Genomic DNA, 15,189 nt, shown 5'->3' on the forward strand with positions numbered 1-15,189 from the left:
GACGTGTCATTATTTTCTATCACATTAGCACTTATCCATTTTCTGATGTGCTGAGGAAACAAAGCTAAATCCCAGGAGCTTCAGAACTATTCTTCCTCCTTAAAGTTCGTTATCCAATAATCCATACATAAGTCAAGCTGTCCATTTTCCATAGCATTACATTTATGCAAGTCCATTTCTCCTTTTTTAAAGTAGTCTGATCTTGAACTATCAAGAAAATTAATAAAGTGCCCCTAAACACATCCAACTGTTTAATAAATGAGCATTTTGATTTGTAATTAAGCCTCATTTGCAGCCACATTCATCAACTACCATATCCTCATAATGTCTTAGTACAACATTGTCATTATTGTCATAATAAAGCATGGAGATGGGTGAGAGCTTAATAGGAGCACAGCAGGGCAAGGGTGTAACTTCTGGCTCTATAGAATGCACCAGAGTCTGCAACACCGCATGGTTGGTGCCCTTCAGCATCTCAGTCAGGGGATAAGGACACTCTCCATGGCAGTAGTTGGCCATGTAGCCACGAGGAGCAATAACCCAGTTCTGCCATCCTACATCCTTGAAGTCAATATACAGTCTCCTCTTTTTGCAAATATTACTTGGAGTTGGCAATAATGGTTCCTCACTTCTTTTGACACGTCGTCTTTTGCAACTGGTGGGATCAAGGGTAACTGTAAGCAAAGATGCATGGATGAAAGAATAGATTTGATCACAAGAGGAAGAAACATGAGTCTCCATGCTAGTATTACTATTAGTAAATATTTCCAGAATAAGTCCCATGTTGTTATTTTTGTTGGTCCAATCTTGTGTCACCTTTGTGAGATTGAAAGAAAGAGACTTATGATGAAGGCGGAATGACTGAGCAAATAGAAGTTTCCTATTGGTGTTGTGGTCTCTCATGCTCTTTAAGGCCATGTGCAAGGGACGGTGAAGTTGAAGCTGAAATTCCTGCCCTTGATATGTGTTATGCTTAAACTTGATTTCTAGTTGGCTGAGTGTCACTTGTTCTTTTGCTTCTATGACAGAAAGGTCAAAGAAGAGGTGTTTTTTGAAGCATAACGATCCATGAAACATATGGCTAGAGATCAAAGGCCCTGTGAAAGAAAAAATAAGACATTAGATATTACTGGTTTTGTTAGTATTCTATGTAGCCAAAGGATAGCTCATTTTACTTTATAATATAGACTGTTATCTTTATGGACTCAATAGCACAAACATTACATGTGGCATTAGGGAGCCCCCAAGTCTTAGGCTACGTTCACATTAGCGTCGGGCGCCGCAGCGTCGGGCGCCGCAGCGGCGCCGCATGCGTCATGCGCCCCTATATTTAACATGGGGGCGCATGGACATGCGTCGCACTTGCGTTTTGCGCCGCATGCGTCGCTGCGGCGCCCGCGTCCGGGCGCAGAGGACGCAGCAAGTTGCATTTTTGCTGCGTCCAAATTCAGTTAAAAAAAGGACGCATGCGGAGCAAAACGCAGCGTTGTGCATGCGTTTTGCTGCGTTTTTGTTTGCGTTGTGCGCTGCGGCGCCGACGCTGCGGCGCACAACGCAAATGTGAACGTAGCCTTAACAAATTGGGTGTGTAAAATATTTAATGCCTATTTCAGTTAAAGGTCCTATTATGAAATTGCAAAGGGTCCAAAACTCTCCCTTTGCACTGGATATTGGATAACTGGATATTATTATTGTCCTTATACAACTGGATATTATTATTATGCATTGTCCTCATACAACCTACATTCCCAATCAGTATGTCTTTGGACTGTGGGAGCAAACGGGAGAACCCGGAGGAAACCCACGCAAACAAGAGGAGAACATACAAACTCTTTTTAACCCCTTCACCCCGAAGCCTGTTTTCACCTAAGAGACAGGGCCAATTTTTACAATTCTGAACTCTTTCACTTTATGAGGTCATAACTCTGAAACGCTTCAACGGATCCTGGTGATTCTGACATTGTTTTCTCGTGACATATTGTACTTCATGATAGTGGTAAAACTTCTTCGATATGACTTGCATTTATTTGTGAAAAAAAAAAAATTTGTCGAAAATTATGAAAATTTAGCAATTTTCAAACTTTTCGTTTTTATGCCCTTAAATTAGAGAGTTATATCACATAATATAGTTAACAAACAACATTTCCCACATGTCTGCTTTACATCAGCACAATTTTGGAAACATAATTTTTTTGTTAGGGAGTTATAAGGGTTAAAAGTTGACCAGCGATTTCTCATTTTTGCAACAAAATTTGCAAAACCATTTTTTTTTTACGGACCACCTCACACGTGACTTTGAGGGGTCTATATGACAGAAAATGCCCAAAAGTGACACCATTCTAAAAACTGCACCCCTCAAGGTACTCAAAACCACATTCAAAAAGTTTATTAACCCTTCAGGTGCTTCACAGGAATTTTTGGAATGTTTAAAAAAAATTGAACATTTAACTTTTTTTTTCACAAAATGTTTACTTCAGATCCAATTTGTTTTATTTTACCAAGGGTAACAGGAGAAATTGGATCACAAAAGTCATTGTACAATTTGTCCTGAGTATGCCGATACCCCACATGTTGGGGTAAACCATTGATTGGGCACATGGCAGAGCTCGGAAGGGAAGGAGCGCCATTTGACTTTTCAATGCAAGATTTGCTAGAATTGAGATCGGAGCCTATGTCGCGATTGGTGAGCCCCTGACATGTCTAAACAGTGGAAACACCCACAAGTGACACCATTTTGGAAAGTAGACCCTCTAAGGAACTAATCTACACTGTGTTCCAAATTTATTATGCAAATTGGATTTAAGTGTCTTAAAGATTTAATTGTTCTGTTTTTCAAATAAACTCGTGGATGGTATTGTGTCTCAGGGCTCAATGGATCACTGAAATCAATCTTAAACACATGTGATAATTAGTTTTCCAGGTGATTCTAATTAAAGGAAAACTACTCAAAAATGATGTTCCACATTATTATGCAGGTCACAAGTTTCAAGCAATATGGGAAATAAAAAGGATCTCTCTGCTGCTGAAAATCGTTAAATAGTGCAATGCCATGGACAAGGTATGAAAAAATTAGATATTTCACAAAAACTTAAGAGTGATCATCATACTCTGATGAGATTTGTGACTGAAACAGAGCACAGACAGAGTTCATGCAAATAAAGGCATAATGAGGAAGTTTTCTGGCAGACAAATTCATTGGATTAAGAGAGCAGCTGCCAAAATACCATTACAAAGCAGCAAACAGATATTTGAAGCCACTGATGCCTCTGGAGTCCCTCGAACCTCAAGGTGTAGGATCCTTCAAAGGCTTGCTGTGGTGCATAAATCTACTATTCGGCCACCCCTAAACAGTGTTCACAAGCAGAAACGGTTGCAGTGGGCCCAGACATACATGAAGACTAATTTCCAAACAGTCTTGTTTACTGATGAGTGTCGAGCAACTCTGGACGGTCCAGATGGATGGAGTAGTGGATGGTTGGTGGATGGCCACCATGTCCCAACAAGGCTGCGACGTCAGCAAGGAGGTGGAGGAGTCATGTTTTGGGCTGGAATCATGGGGAACCAGCTGGTAGGGCCCTTTAAGGTTCCTGAAGGTGTGAAAATAACCTCCGCAAAGTAAATAGAGTTTCTGACTGACAACTTTCTTCCATGGTCTAAAAAGCAGAAACGTGCCTTCAGGAACAAAATCATCTTCATGCATGACAATGAATACCTCTGAGTAATTGGCTGCTATGGGCATAAAGGGAGATAAACTCATGGTGTGGCCACCATCTTCCCCTGACCTCAACCCTATAGAGAACCTTTGGAGTATCATCAAACAAAAGATCTATGAGTGTGGGAGGCAGTTCACATCAAAACAGCAGCTCTGGGGGGCTATTCTGACTTCATGCAAAGAAATACAAGCAGAAACTCTCCATAAACTCACAAGTTCAATGGATGCAGGAATTGTGAAGGTGATATCAATGAAGGGTCCTATGTTACCATGTAACTTGGCCTGTTAGGATGTTTTGGAGTTAAATAGCTTTTTTGTTCAGTGAATGTGACCTCTTAATGCTGCAAATTCCACAAATGAGCATTTTCAGTTCTTTAAAACATATCAAATGTTTAGAAATTCTACTGTGCCTAATAATTTGGAACAGTGCATTTTGAGTTTTGATTCATTTTGGAGATTATACTGTTATCATTGGGAGGTTTCTTCAATAAAATTCGATGTATACTCTAACGGGTGATGACTTTTATTAGACTGACTGTCATTTGCACCGACCATTTAGGAAAATCCGATAAAAATGTCATTTGCATAATTTGGAACATAGTGTAGATTGTTGTGAATTTGGATTCTGGGCTCCCCCGGTGGCCGCTTGTGGAATTGGACTTGTCATCCTCTTTCCTGTTTCACCTGGTTCTATCAGTAGTGGGTGTCGCTATTTAAGCTCATTTCTCTGGTGGTTTCTTGCCGGTCAACAATGTTATCTGATGCCTCTCAGTGCTTGTTCCTGCTTCTAGACAACTTCTAGATAAGTTGGACTTTTGTCCATGTTTTGTTTTGCCTATTTGTTCCAGTTCACAGCTGAAGTTTTGTTACTGTGTCTGGAAAGCTCTCGTTGATCAGGGATTGCTACTCTGGCGTTATGAGTTAATGCCAGAGTTTAAGGTAATCTCTGGATGGTGTTTTGTTAGTGTTTTTCTGCTGACCATGAAAGTATACTATCTGTCTTCTGCTATCTAGTAAGCGGACCTCAAATTTGCTAAGACTATTTTCCTGCTGCGTTTGTTGTTTCATCTGAACTCACCGTCATTATATGTGGGGGGCTACTGTCTTCTTTGGAATATTTCTCTAGAGGTGAGCCAGGTCTTATATTTCCCTCTGCTAGCTATTTAGGTCTTAGGCCAGAGCTGGGCATCTAGCGATAAATAGGAAATGCTACCTGGCTATTTCTAGTTGCGCGGCAGGCTTAGTTCATGGTCAGTATAGTTCCATCTTCCGAGAGCTTGTCCCTCTATAGGCTTGCTATGATCTCTGCCTGCAGAGATCATGACAGTTTGACCGGCCAATAAAGTGTTAAAGACCCAGGTTGAGAAAGGAGAGTTATAAGAAGTCTGCTGGAATTTTTTTTTTTTTTTTTTTCCTCCAGTCTGCCTTGCTGCAGTCTTTTTTCTCTCTCTCCTCCTAATCTCTGTATGCTCTGTGTGCACCTGACAATAATGGATCTCCAGAGTGTAACTGCGGGTTTGAATAATCTCATCACGAAAGTACAAAATTTACAAGATTTTGTGGTACATGCTCCGGTATCTGAGCCGAGAATTCCTTTGCCGGAGTTCTTCACAGGGAATAGAGCTAGCTTCCAGAATTTCCGAAATAATTGTAAGCTTTATTTGTCCCTGAAGTCTCGTTCAGCTGGAGACCCTGCTCAGCAGGTTAGGATTGTGATTTCCTTGCTCAGGGGTGACCCTCAAGATTGGGCCTTCTCATTGCCAGCAGGGGATCCTGCGTTACGCGATGTGGATGCGTTTTTTCTGGCCTTGGGCTTGCTTTATGAGGAACCTCATTTGGAACTTCAGGCAGAAAAAACTTTGATGGCACTATCTCAGGGGCAAGACGAAGCTGAAGTTTTCTGCCAAAAATTCCGTAAATGGTCTGTGCTTACTCAGTGGAATGAGTGCGCCTTGGCGGCAACTTTCAGAGAAGGTCTCTCTGATGCCGTTAAGGATGTTATGGTGGGGTTCCCTTTGCCTGCAGGTCTGAATGAGTCCATGACAATGGCTATTCAGATTGATAGGCGTCTGCGGGAGCGCAAACCGGTGCACCATCTGGCGGTGTCTATGGACAAGACGCCAGAAAGTATGCAGTGTGATAGAATTCTGTCCAGGAGCGAGCGACAGAATTTTAGACGGAAGAATGGATTGTGTTTCTATTGTGGGGAGTCTACTCATGTTATATCAGCATGCTCTAGGCGTACAAAGAAGCTTGATAAGTCTGTTTCCATTGGCACCATTCAGTCTAAGTTTATTTTGTCTGTAACCCTGATTTGTTCTTTGTCATCCATTGCCACGGACGCCTATGTTGACTCTGGCGCCGCTCTGAGTCTTATGGATTGGTCCTTTGCCAATCGTTGTGGTTTTGATTTAGAGCCTTTGGAGACTCTTATTCCTCTGAAGGGGATTGACTCCACCCCATTGGCTAATAATAAACCACAATACTGGACACAAGTAACCATGCGTATCGATCCGGATCACCAGGAGATTATTCGTTTCCTGGTGCTGTATAATTTACATGACGATTTGGTACTGGGATTGCCATGGTTGCAGTCTCACAACCCAGTCTTGGACTGGAGAGCAATGTCTGTGTTGAGCTGGGGATGTAAGGGTATTCATGGGGACGTACCTTTGGTTTCTATTTCGTCGTCCATTCCCTCTGAAGTCCCTGAGTTCCTCTCTGATTATCAAGACGTCTTTGACGAACCCAAGCTTGGGTCGTTACCTCCGCACCGTGAGTGCGATTGTGCCATAGATTTGATACCGGGTTGTAAATATCCAAAGGGTCGTTTGTTTAATTTGTCTGTGCCGGAACATGCTGCTATGCGGGAATATATAAAGGAGTCTTTGGAAAAGGGACATATTCGTCCATCTTCTTCTCCCTTGGGAGCTGGGTTTTTCTTTGTCTCAAAAAAAGACGGCTCTTTGAGACCATGTATTGATTATCGGCTTCTGAATAAGATCACTGTTAAGTATCAATACCCATTGCCATTGCTTACTGATTTGTTTGCTCGTATAGAGGGTGCTAAGTGGTTCTCTAAAATTGATCTTCGTGGGGCGTATAATTTGGTGCGGATCAGGCAGGGGGATGAGTGGAAGACCGCATTTAATACGCCCGAGGGCCACTTTGAGTATTTGGTCATGCCTTTTGGTCTTTCTAATGCCCCTTCAGTTTTCCAGTCTTTTATGCATGATATTTTCCGCGATTTTCTGGATAAATTTATGATAATATATCTGGATGATATTCTGATTTTTTCTGATGACTGGGACTCTCATGTCCAGCAGGTCAGGAGAGTTTTTCAGGTTCTGCGGTCTAATTCTTTATGTGTGAAGGGGTCTAAGTGCGTTTTTGGGGTCCAGAAAATTTCCTTTTTGGGGTATATTTTTTCTCCCTCTTCCATTGAGATGGATCCCGTCAAGGTGCAAGCTATTTGTGACTGGACTCAGCCCTCCTCTCTTAAGGGTCTTCAGAGATTTTTGGGCTTTGCCAACTTTTACCGCCGATTTATTGCTGGTTTTTCGGATGTCGTTAAACCACTGACTGATTTGACCAGACAAGGCGCTGATGTTGCTAATTGGTCCCCTCATGCTGTAGAGGCCTTTCAGGAGCTTAAGCGCCGTTTTGCCTCTGCCCCTGTGTTGCGTCAGCCTGATGTGAATCTGCCTTTTCAGGTTGAGGTTGACGCTTCGGAGATCGGAGCTGGGGCAGTGTTGTCGCAGAAAGGTTCCGACTGCTCCGTCATTAGGCCTTGTGCCTTCTTTTCTCGCAAATTTTCGCCCGCAGAGCGGAATTATGATGTTGGGAATCGGGAGCTTTTGGCCATGAAGTGGGCTTTTGAGGAGTGGCGCCATTGGCTCGAGGGGGCTAGGCATCAGGTGGTGGTATTGACTGACCACAAAAATTTGATTTATCTTGAGACTGCCAGACGCCTGAATCCTAGACAGGCGCGCTGGTCTTTATTTTTTTCTCGCTTTAATTTTGTGGTGTCATACCTACCGGGTTCTAAGAATGTTAAGGCAGATGCCCTTTCTAGGAGTTTTGACCCGGACTCTCCTGGTAATTCTGAACCCACAGGTATCCTTAGGGAGGGAGTAATTTTGTCGGCCGTTTCTCCTGATCTGCGGCGGTCCTTGCAAGAGTTTCAGGCGGATAGACCGGATCGTTGTCCGCCTGATAGACTGTTTGTTCCGGATGATTGGACCAGCAGAGTCATCTCTGAGGTACATTCTTCTGCATTGGCAGGTCATCCCGGAATTTTTGGTACCAGGGATTTGGTGGCAAGATCCTTCTGGTGGCCTTCCCTGTCACGAGATGTGCGAGTCTTTGTGCAGTCATGTGACGTTTGTGCTCGGGCCAAGTCTTGTAGTTCTCGGGCTAGCGGACTGCTGTTGCCCTTGCCTATTCCTAAGAGGCCTTGGACACACATCTCGATGGATTTTATTTCAGATCTGCCTGTTTCCCAGAAGATGTCTGTCATCTGGGTGGTCTGTGACCGTTTCTCTAAAATGGTCCATTTGGTTCCTCTGCCCAAGTTGCCTTCTTCTTCTGAGTTGGTTCCTCTGTTTTTTCAGAATGTTGTCCGATTGCACGGTATTCCTGAGAATATTGTTTCTGACAGAGGTACCCAATTTGTGTCTAGATTTTGGCGGGCATTCTGTGCTAGGATGGGCATAGATTTGTCTTTTTCATCTGCTTTTCACCCTCAGACTAATGGCCAGACCGAGCGGACTAATCAGACCCTTGAGACATATCTGAGGTGTTTTGTCTCTGCTGACCAGGATGATTGGGTTGCTTTTTTGCCATTGGCAGAGTTCGCCCTCAATAATCGGGCCAGTTCTTCCACCTTGGTGTCCCCGTTTTTCTGTAATTCGGGGTTTCACCCTCGATTTTCCTCCGGTCAGGTGGAATCCTCGGATTGTCCTGGAGTGGATGCGGTGGTGGAGAGATTGCATCACATCTGGGGGCAGGTTATGGACAATTTGAAGTTTTCCCAGGAGAAGACTCAGCGTTTTGCCAACCGTCATCGTCGTGTTGGTTCTCGGCTTTGTGTTGGAGATTTGGTATGGTTGTCTTCTCGTTTTGTCCCTATGAGGGTCTCTTCTCCTAAGTTTAAACCTCGGTTCATCGGCCCTTATAGAATATTGGAGATTCTTAATCCTGTTTCTTTCCGTTTGGACCTCCCTGCGTCCTTTTCCATTCATAACGTTTTTCATCGGTCGTTATTGCGCAGGTATGAGGTACCTGTTGTACCTTCAGTTGAGCCTCCTGCTCCGGTGTTGGTTGAGGGTGAGTTGGAGTACGTTGTGGAGAAAATTTTGGACTCTCGTGTTTCCAGACGGAAACTCCAGTATCTGGTTAACTGGAAGGGTTACGGCCAGGAGGATAATTCTTGGGTCAATGCATCTGATGTTCATGCTTCTGATCTTGTTCGTGCCTTCCATAGGGCTCATCCTGGTCGCCCTGGTGGATCTGGTGAGGGTTCGGTGCCCCCTCCTTGAGGGGGGGGTACTGTTGTGAATTTGGATTCTGGGCTCCCCCGGTGGCCGCTTGTGGAATTGGACTTGTCATCCTCTTTCCTGTTTCACCTGGTTCTATCAGTAGTGGGTGTCGCTATTTAAGCTCATTTCTCTGGTGGTTTCTTGCCGGTCAACAATGTTATCTGATGCCTCTCAGTGCTTGTTCCTGCTTCTAGACAACTTCTAGATAAGTTGGACTTTTGTCCATGTTTTGTTTTGCCTATTTGTTCCAGTTCACAGCTGAAGTTTTGTTACTGTGTCTGGAAAGCTCTCGTTGATCAGGGATTGCTACTCTGGCGTTATGAGTTAATGCCAGAGTTTAAGGTAATCTCTGGATGGTGTTTTGTTAGTGTTTTTCTGCTGACCATGAAAGTATACTATCTGTCTTCTGCTATCTAGTAAGCGGACCTCAAATTTGCTAAGACTATTTTCCTGCTGCGTTTGTTGTTTCATCTGAACTCACCGTCATTATATGTGGGGGGCTACTGTCTTCTTTGGAATATTTCTCTAGAGGTGAGCCAGGTCTTATATTTCCCTCTGCTAGCTATTTAGGTCTTAGGCCAGAGCTGGGCATCTAGCGATAAATAGGAAATGCTACCTGGCTATTTCTAGTTGCGCGGCAGGCTTAGTTCATGGTCAGTATAGTTCCATCTTCCGAGAGCTTGTCCCTCTATAGGCTTGCTATGATCTCTGCCTGCAGAGATCATGACAGTAGATGTGTGGTGAGCACTTTGAACCTCCAAGTGCTTCACAGAAGTTTATAATGTAGAGCCGTAAAAAAAAATGTCATATTAATTTTCACAAAAATGATCTTTTTGCCCCAAATTTTTTATTTTCCCAAGGGTAACAGGATAAATTGGACCCCAAAAGTTGTTGTGCAATTTGTCCTGAGTATGCTGATACTTCATATATGGGGATAAACCACTGTTTGAGCGCATGGCAGAGCTCGGAAGGGAAGGAGCGCCGTTTGACTGTTCAATGCAAAATTGTCTGGAATTGAGATCGGAACCCATGTCGCGTTTGGAGAGCCCCTGACGTGCCTAAACAGTGGAAACCTCCCACAAGTGACCCCATTTTGGAAAGAAGACCCCCTAAGGAACTTATCTAGATGTGTGGTGAGTACTTTTAACCCCCAATTGTTTCACTAAAGTTTAGAATGTAGCGCTGTGAAAATTAAAAAATCATTTTTTCTTTCCACAAAATGATGTTTTAGCCCGCAATTTTTTTCCCAAGGGTAACAGGAGAAATTGGACCACAAAAGTTATTGTCCAATTTGTCTTGAGTATGCTGATACCCCATACATGGGGGGGAACCACTGTTTGGGTGCACGGCAGAGCTCGGAAGGGAAGGAGCGCCGTTTGAAATGCAGACTTAGATGGATTGGTCTGCAGGTGTCATGTTGCAATTGCAGAGCCCCTGATGTACCTAAACAGTAGAAACCCCCCACAAGTGACCCCATATTGGAAACTAGACCCCCTAAGGAACTTATCTAGATGTGTTGTGAGAACTTTGAACCAACAAGTGTTTCACTACAGTTAATAACGCAGAGCCGTGAAAATAAAAAATATTTTTTTTTCCACAAAAATTATATTTTAGCCCCCACGTTTTTATTTTTCCAAGGGTAACAGGACAAATTGGACCCCAAAAGTTGTTGTCCAACTTGTCCTGAGAACGCTGATACCCCATATGTTGGGGGGAACCACTGTTTGGGCGCACAGGAGAACTCGGAAGGGAAGGAGCACTGTTTTAGTTTTTCAAAGCAGAATTGGCTGGAATTGAGATTGGACGCCATGTCGCGTTTGGAGAGCCCCTGATGTGCCTAAACAGTGGAAACTCCCCAATTCTAACTGAAACCCTAACTCCAACCTTAACCCCAGCCCTAACCCTAGCCCTAACCCCAACCCTAACCCTAGCCCTAACCCTAGTCCTAACCCTAGCCCTAACCCTAACCCTAATGGGAAAATGGAAATAAATACATTTTTTTAAATTTTATTATTTTTCCCTAACTAAGGGGTGATGAACGGGGGTTTGATTTACTTTTATAGCTTTTTTTGGCAGATTTTTATGGTTGGCAGCCATCACACACTAAAAGACGCTTTTTACTGCAAAAAATAGTTTTTGCATCACCACATTTTGAGAGTTATAATTTATCCATATTTTGGTCCACAGAGTCATGTGAGATCTTCTTTTTTGCGGGAAGAGTTGACGTTTTTATTGGTACCATTTTCGGGCACATGACATTTTTTGATCGCTTTTTATTCCGATTTTTGGGAGGCGGAATGAACAAAAACAAGCAATTCCTGAAATTCTTTTAGGGGGGCGTTTATACCGTTCCACGTGTGGTAAAATTGATAAAGCAGCTTTATTCTTCAGGTCAGTACAATTACAGCGATACCTCATTTATGTAATTTTTTTATGTTTTGGCGCTTTTACACAATAAAAACTATTTTATATAAAAAAATAATTGTTTTTGCATCGCTTTATTCTGAGAGCTATAACTTTTATATTTTTCTGCTGATGATGCTGTATGGTGGCTTTTTTTTTGCGGTACAAGATGACGTTTTCAGCGGTACCATGGTTATTTATATCCGTCTTTTTGATCGCGTGTTATTCCACTTTTTGTTCGCCTGTATGACTATAAAGCGTTGTTTTTTGCCTTGTTTTTTTTTTTTTTTGCGGTGTTCACTGAAGGGGTTAACTAGTGGGATAGTTTTATAGAGCGGGTCGTTACGGACGCGGCGATACCAAATATGTATACTTTTATTGTTTTTTTTAATTTACATAAATAAATGGATTTACTGGGAAATGTTTTTTTTTTCTTTGGGGATTTTTTTTATTTTTTTTTTATACATTCTATTTTTTTTTTTTTTACTTTCTACCATTGTCCCAGGGTGGGACATCACTGTATTAGATAGCATAGCACTCTGTCAGATCAGCAATCTGACAGGCAAGTTCAGGAGGCTTTCCGGCGCCTGCTCTCAGCAACTTTCAGCAGGCGCCGGCTAGCCAGGTCATTTCATGACCCGGAAGGAGTCCCGCGGCCATCTTGGATCCGGGGACTCCTTCCGGATCACCGGAGCAACGCGATCTCATCGCCCCCGTCCCTGCGCGATCCCCCTCTATGCCGCTGTCACTACTGACAGCGGCATCAGAGGGGTTAAATGCCCGCGATTGGCGCTAGCACCCGATCACCGCGGCGCTCAGCGCGAGACCGCGGTGATCGGTGCGCCGTACTAGTACTGCAGCTGGCACAAATGCAGTGCCGGCAGCGCAGTACTAGTACGGCGCATGTCACGAAGGGGTTAAAGATGCCCTTGAGGCAAACTATATCCAATAGTCTCTACAGGGTAGGCTCATAATGGATATTGAGCTTCATTTCTGCAGCCATGTAGTTTATCTTACTGCTGTGTAGCATTCTAAAAACAGAGTTATAACTATCCAAGGAATTGTACATTTAGTGTAGACTACATTTTAAAAACAAGAATATATCACCGTGCTACTCCATACATGTGTAAAGCCAAATTGTGAAGATGTTAAATATGCAAATGAAAAGAAACTTACTGCGGTTATGCCAAAAGGATGGATCTAATGAGTGGCACTTAGTTTAGTGAGGTGATGATCCCAACAATTGGTGGGAGAGGGTATGATCTCCCTGAATTGCTTTGAGGTGGTGTGACCGCTAGAAGATCGATAGTGGTGATAGTTGGTGGTGAATCCTTTAATAATGCGTGAATATGCTGTTATTCAGATGTGGATATAGTATCCTGTTAGGTTGCCCTGTGTTGATCCTGGCTGTGGGGACGACAAGTGGGTGCCTGTGTCTGGAAGACTAACCGCTGTGCTGCAGAGGGTGACCGCAGTCGGTGTGCGGGAACCGCTGCACTGGACACCGACAATGATCACAGGTTCCCCGGCCGGAAGCACGCTGTGTTTGCGTTGGAAATGGGATGGGCGGGGTTTCGGAGTGACGTCACCAATTGAGAGAAGGACGGGTGCACAGAAGGAACAAGAAACCAACACGTTTCGAGGGACAGCAGCCCTCTTCGTCAGGGAAGTTGCTGCCTGCGACTTACATCGTCCTTAAATAGATTCAGGGTCAACTTTTTTTTTTCTTTTTTTTTTTCTTCTCCTTTCCCTTTACTGAGCACAGCTGCGGTTAGTTGGTACAAAGTGTTCAATCAATGATCAATGAGGGTAAATAAAGAAAAGTTAGTGGACTGATTGGAGTGATAAATATGGTGCTTGTTTAGAGTTGTCCACATAAACTGGGCAGTATAAAATCAAAAACTTTATTTGTTTGCGATAAAAACGTGTAAAAACATGTTGCAGCATATTATTAAAAGAAAAAATTAAAACGGAAAGCAGTCATTAGACAGTGTAAAAATAAATAATGATCCTATGTGTGTATTTATATGCGTAAAAAATAGGATGCTAAAATATATAGCAAAATTTATTTGATTAATATCATGTGCATGCAGCACCCCAGAGTCCTGGTTGTTGCAGTACTGTGGCTCCGCCACTATGGGGAGCTATGGTACGTCTGATTGCACTAAAGGAGTTTCTCTGACCAGGTAACACCTCACTACACTTCACACTCCGGCCACCAGGGGGGGTGGTCCTATCTAGTAGGCCACTCCTCACACAATGGTAAAACTGGGGGTTGGACAGGAAGACAGGGAGAAGTAGCTGGGAAGAGCTAGTGAGAGGACCTGTCAGGGATGGGATCCTGGCAGACTCCTCAGAGCAGAACTAACCAGTGCACAACGGGAATACAGTAAAGAAGTATTGGGACCAGAAGGAGTCGTGCTGTTAGACCGAGGCAACATCCTTCTGAGGCGCAAACAGTCGGTGGCCGGAACGCCGAGCAAGTAAGAGACTTTAAGTACACTGCAAACCACGGCCGGACAGCTAATTACAGGTTGGCTGTCTCACTTAACACCTAAGCAGACAACGGAGGCAGCTGTGGGAGAGGGGCGACTGTTATGACCCCAATGGCGAGGGTCTCAGAGGAACGTGGAAGTCTGCAGAATACAAAAATCCAGCTCATAGGGCAGTGGTAGCTGGGTTGACCATATATCTACTCCTAACGCCAACACTAGAAGTAGCCGGGGATCATTCCTACGTTGATTCTAGATGACACGCTCCAGCCGGAGAATCTAGCTACCCCTAGTAGAGGAAAACAAAAGACCTTTCTTGCCTCCAGAGAAGGGGACCCCAAAGCTGGATAGAAGCCCCCCACAAATAATAACGGTGAGGTAAGAGGAAATGACAAACACAGAAATGAACCAGGTTTAGCACAGAGAGGCCCGCTAACTGATAGCAGAATAAAGAAAGGTAACTTATATGGTCAACAAAAACCCTATCAAAATCCACACTGGAAATTCAAGAACCCCCGAACCGTCTAACGGTCCGGGGGGAGAACACCAGCCCCCTAGAGCTTCCAGCAAAGGTCAGGATATATATTTGGAACAAGCTGGACAAAAATACAAAACCAAAACAAAATAGCAAAAAGCAAAAAGCGGACTTAGCTGATATAACTGGAACCAGGATCAGTAGACAAGAGCACAGCAGACTAGCTCTGATAACTACGTTGCCAGGCATTGAACTGAAGGTCCAGGGAGCTTAAATAGCAACACCCTTAACTAACGACCCAGGTGCGGATAAAAGGAATGACAGAAAAACCAGAGTCAAAAAACTAGTAACCACTAGAGGGAGCAAAAAGTAAATTCACAACAGTACCCCCCCCTTAGTGAGGGGTCACCGAACCCTCACCACGACCACCAGGGCGATCAGGATGAGCGGCATGAAAGGCACGAACTAAATCGGCCGCATGAACATCAGAGGCGACCACCCAGGAATTATCCTCCTGACCATAGCCCTTCCACTTGACCAGGTACTGAAGCCTCCGCCTGGAGAGGC

The 15,189-nt window shown here is 43.8% G+C and overlaps 1 protein-coding gene across 1 annotated transcript in view; it reads right to left on the bottom strand.

Annotated features, from left to right (window-relative positions):
• Positions 1 to 285: 285 nt before the first annotated feature.
• The window catches only part of LOC143796559 (derriere protein-like), a 29,414-nt gene continuing 14,510 nt past the window's right edge, over positions 286 to 15,189 (bottom strand). Inside the window, exons 2-3 of the mRNA XM_077281035.1 lie at positions 13,344 to 13,349; positions 286 to 1,097 (exon numbers count right to left, since the gene is read on the bottom strand). Coding sequence (XP_077137150.1) covers positions 286 to 1,097; positions 13,344 to 13,349 — 818 coding nt within the window. The remainder of the gene's footprint in view (positions 1,098 to 13,343; positions 13,350 to 15,189) is intronic.

This window comes from Ranitomeya variabilis, chromosome 1, assembly GCF_051348905.1.
Source record: "Ranitomeya variabilis isolate aRanVar5 chromosome 1, aRanVar5.hap1, whole genome shotgun sequence".
Classification (NCBI taxonomy): Eukaryota; Metazoa; Chordata; class Amphibia; order Anura; family Dendrobatidae; genus Ranitomeya; species Ranitomeya variabilis.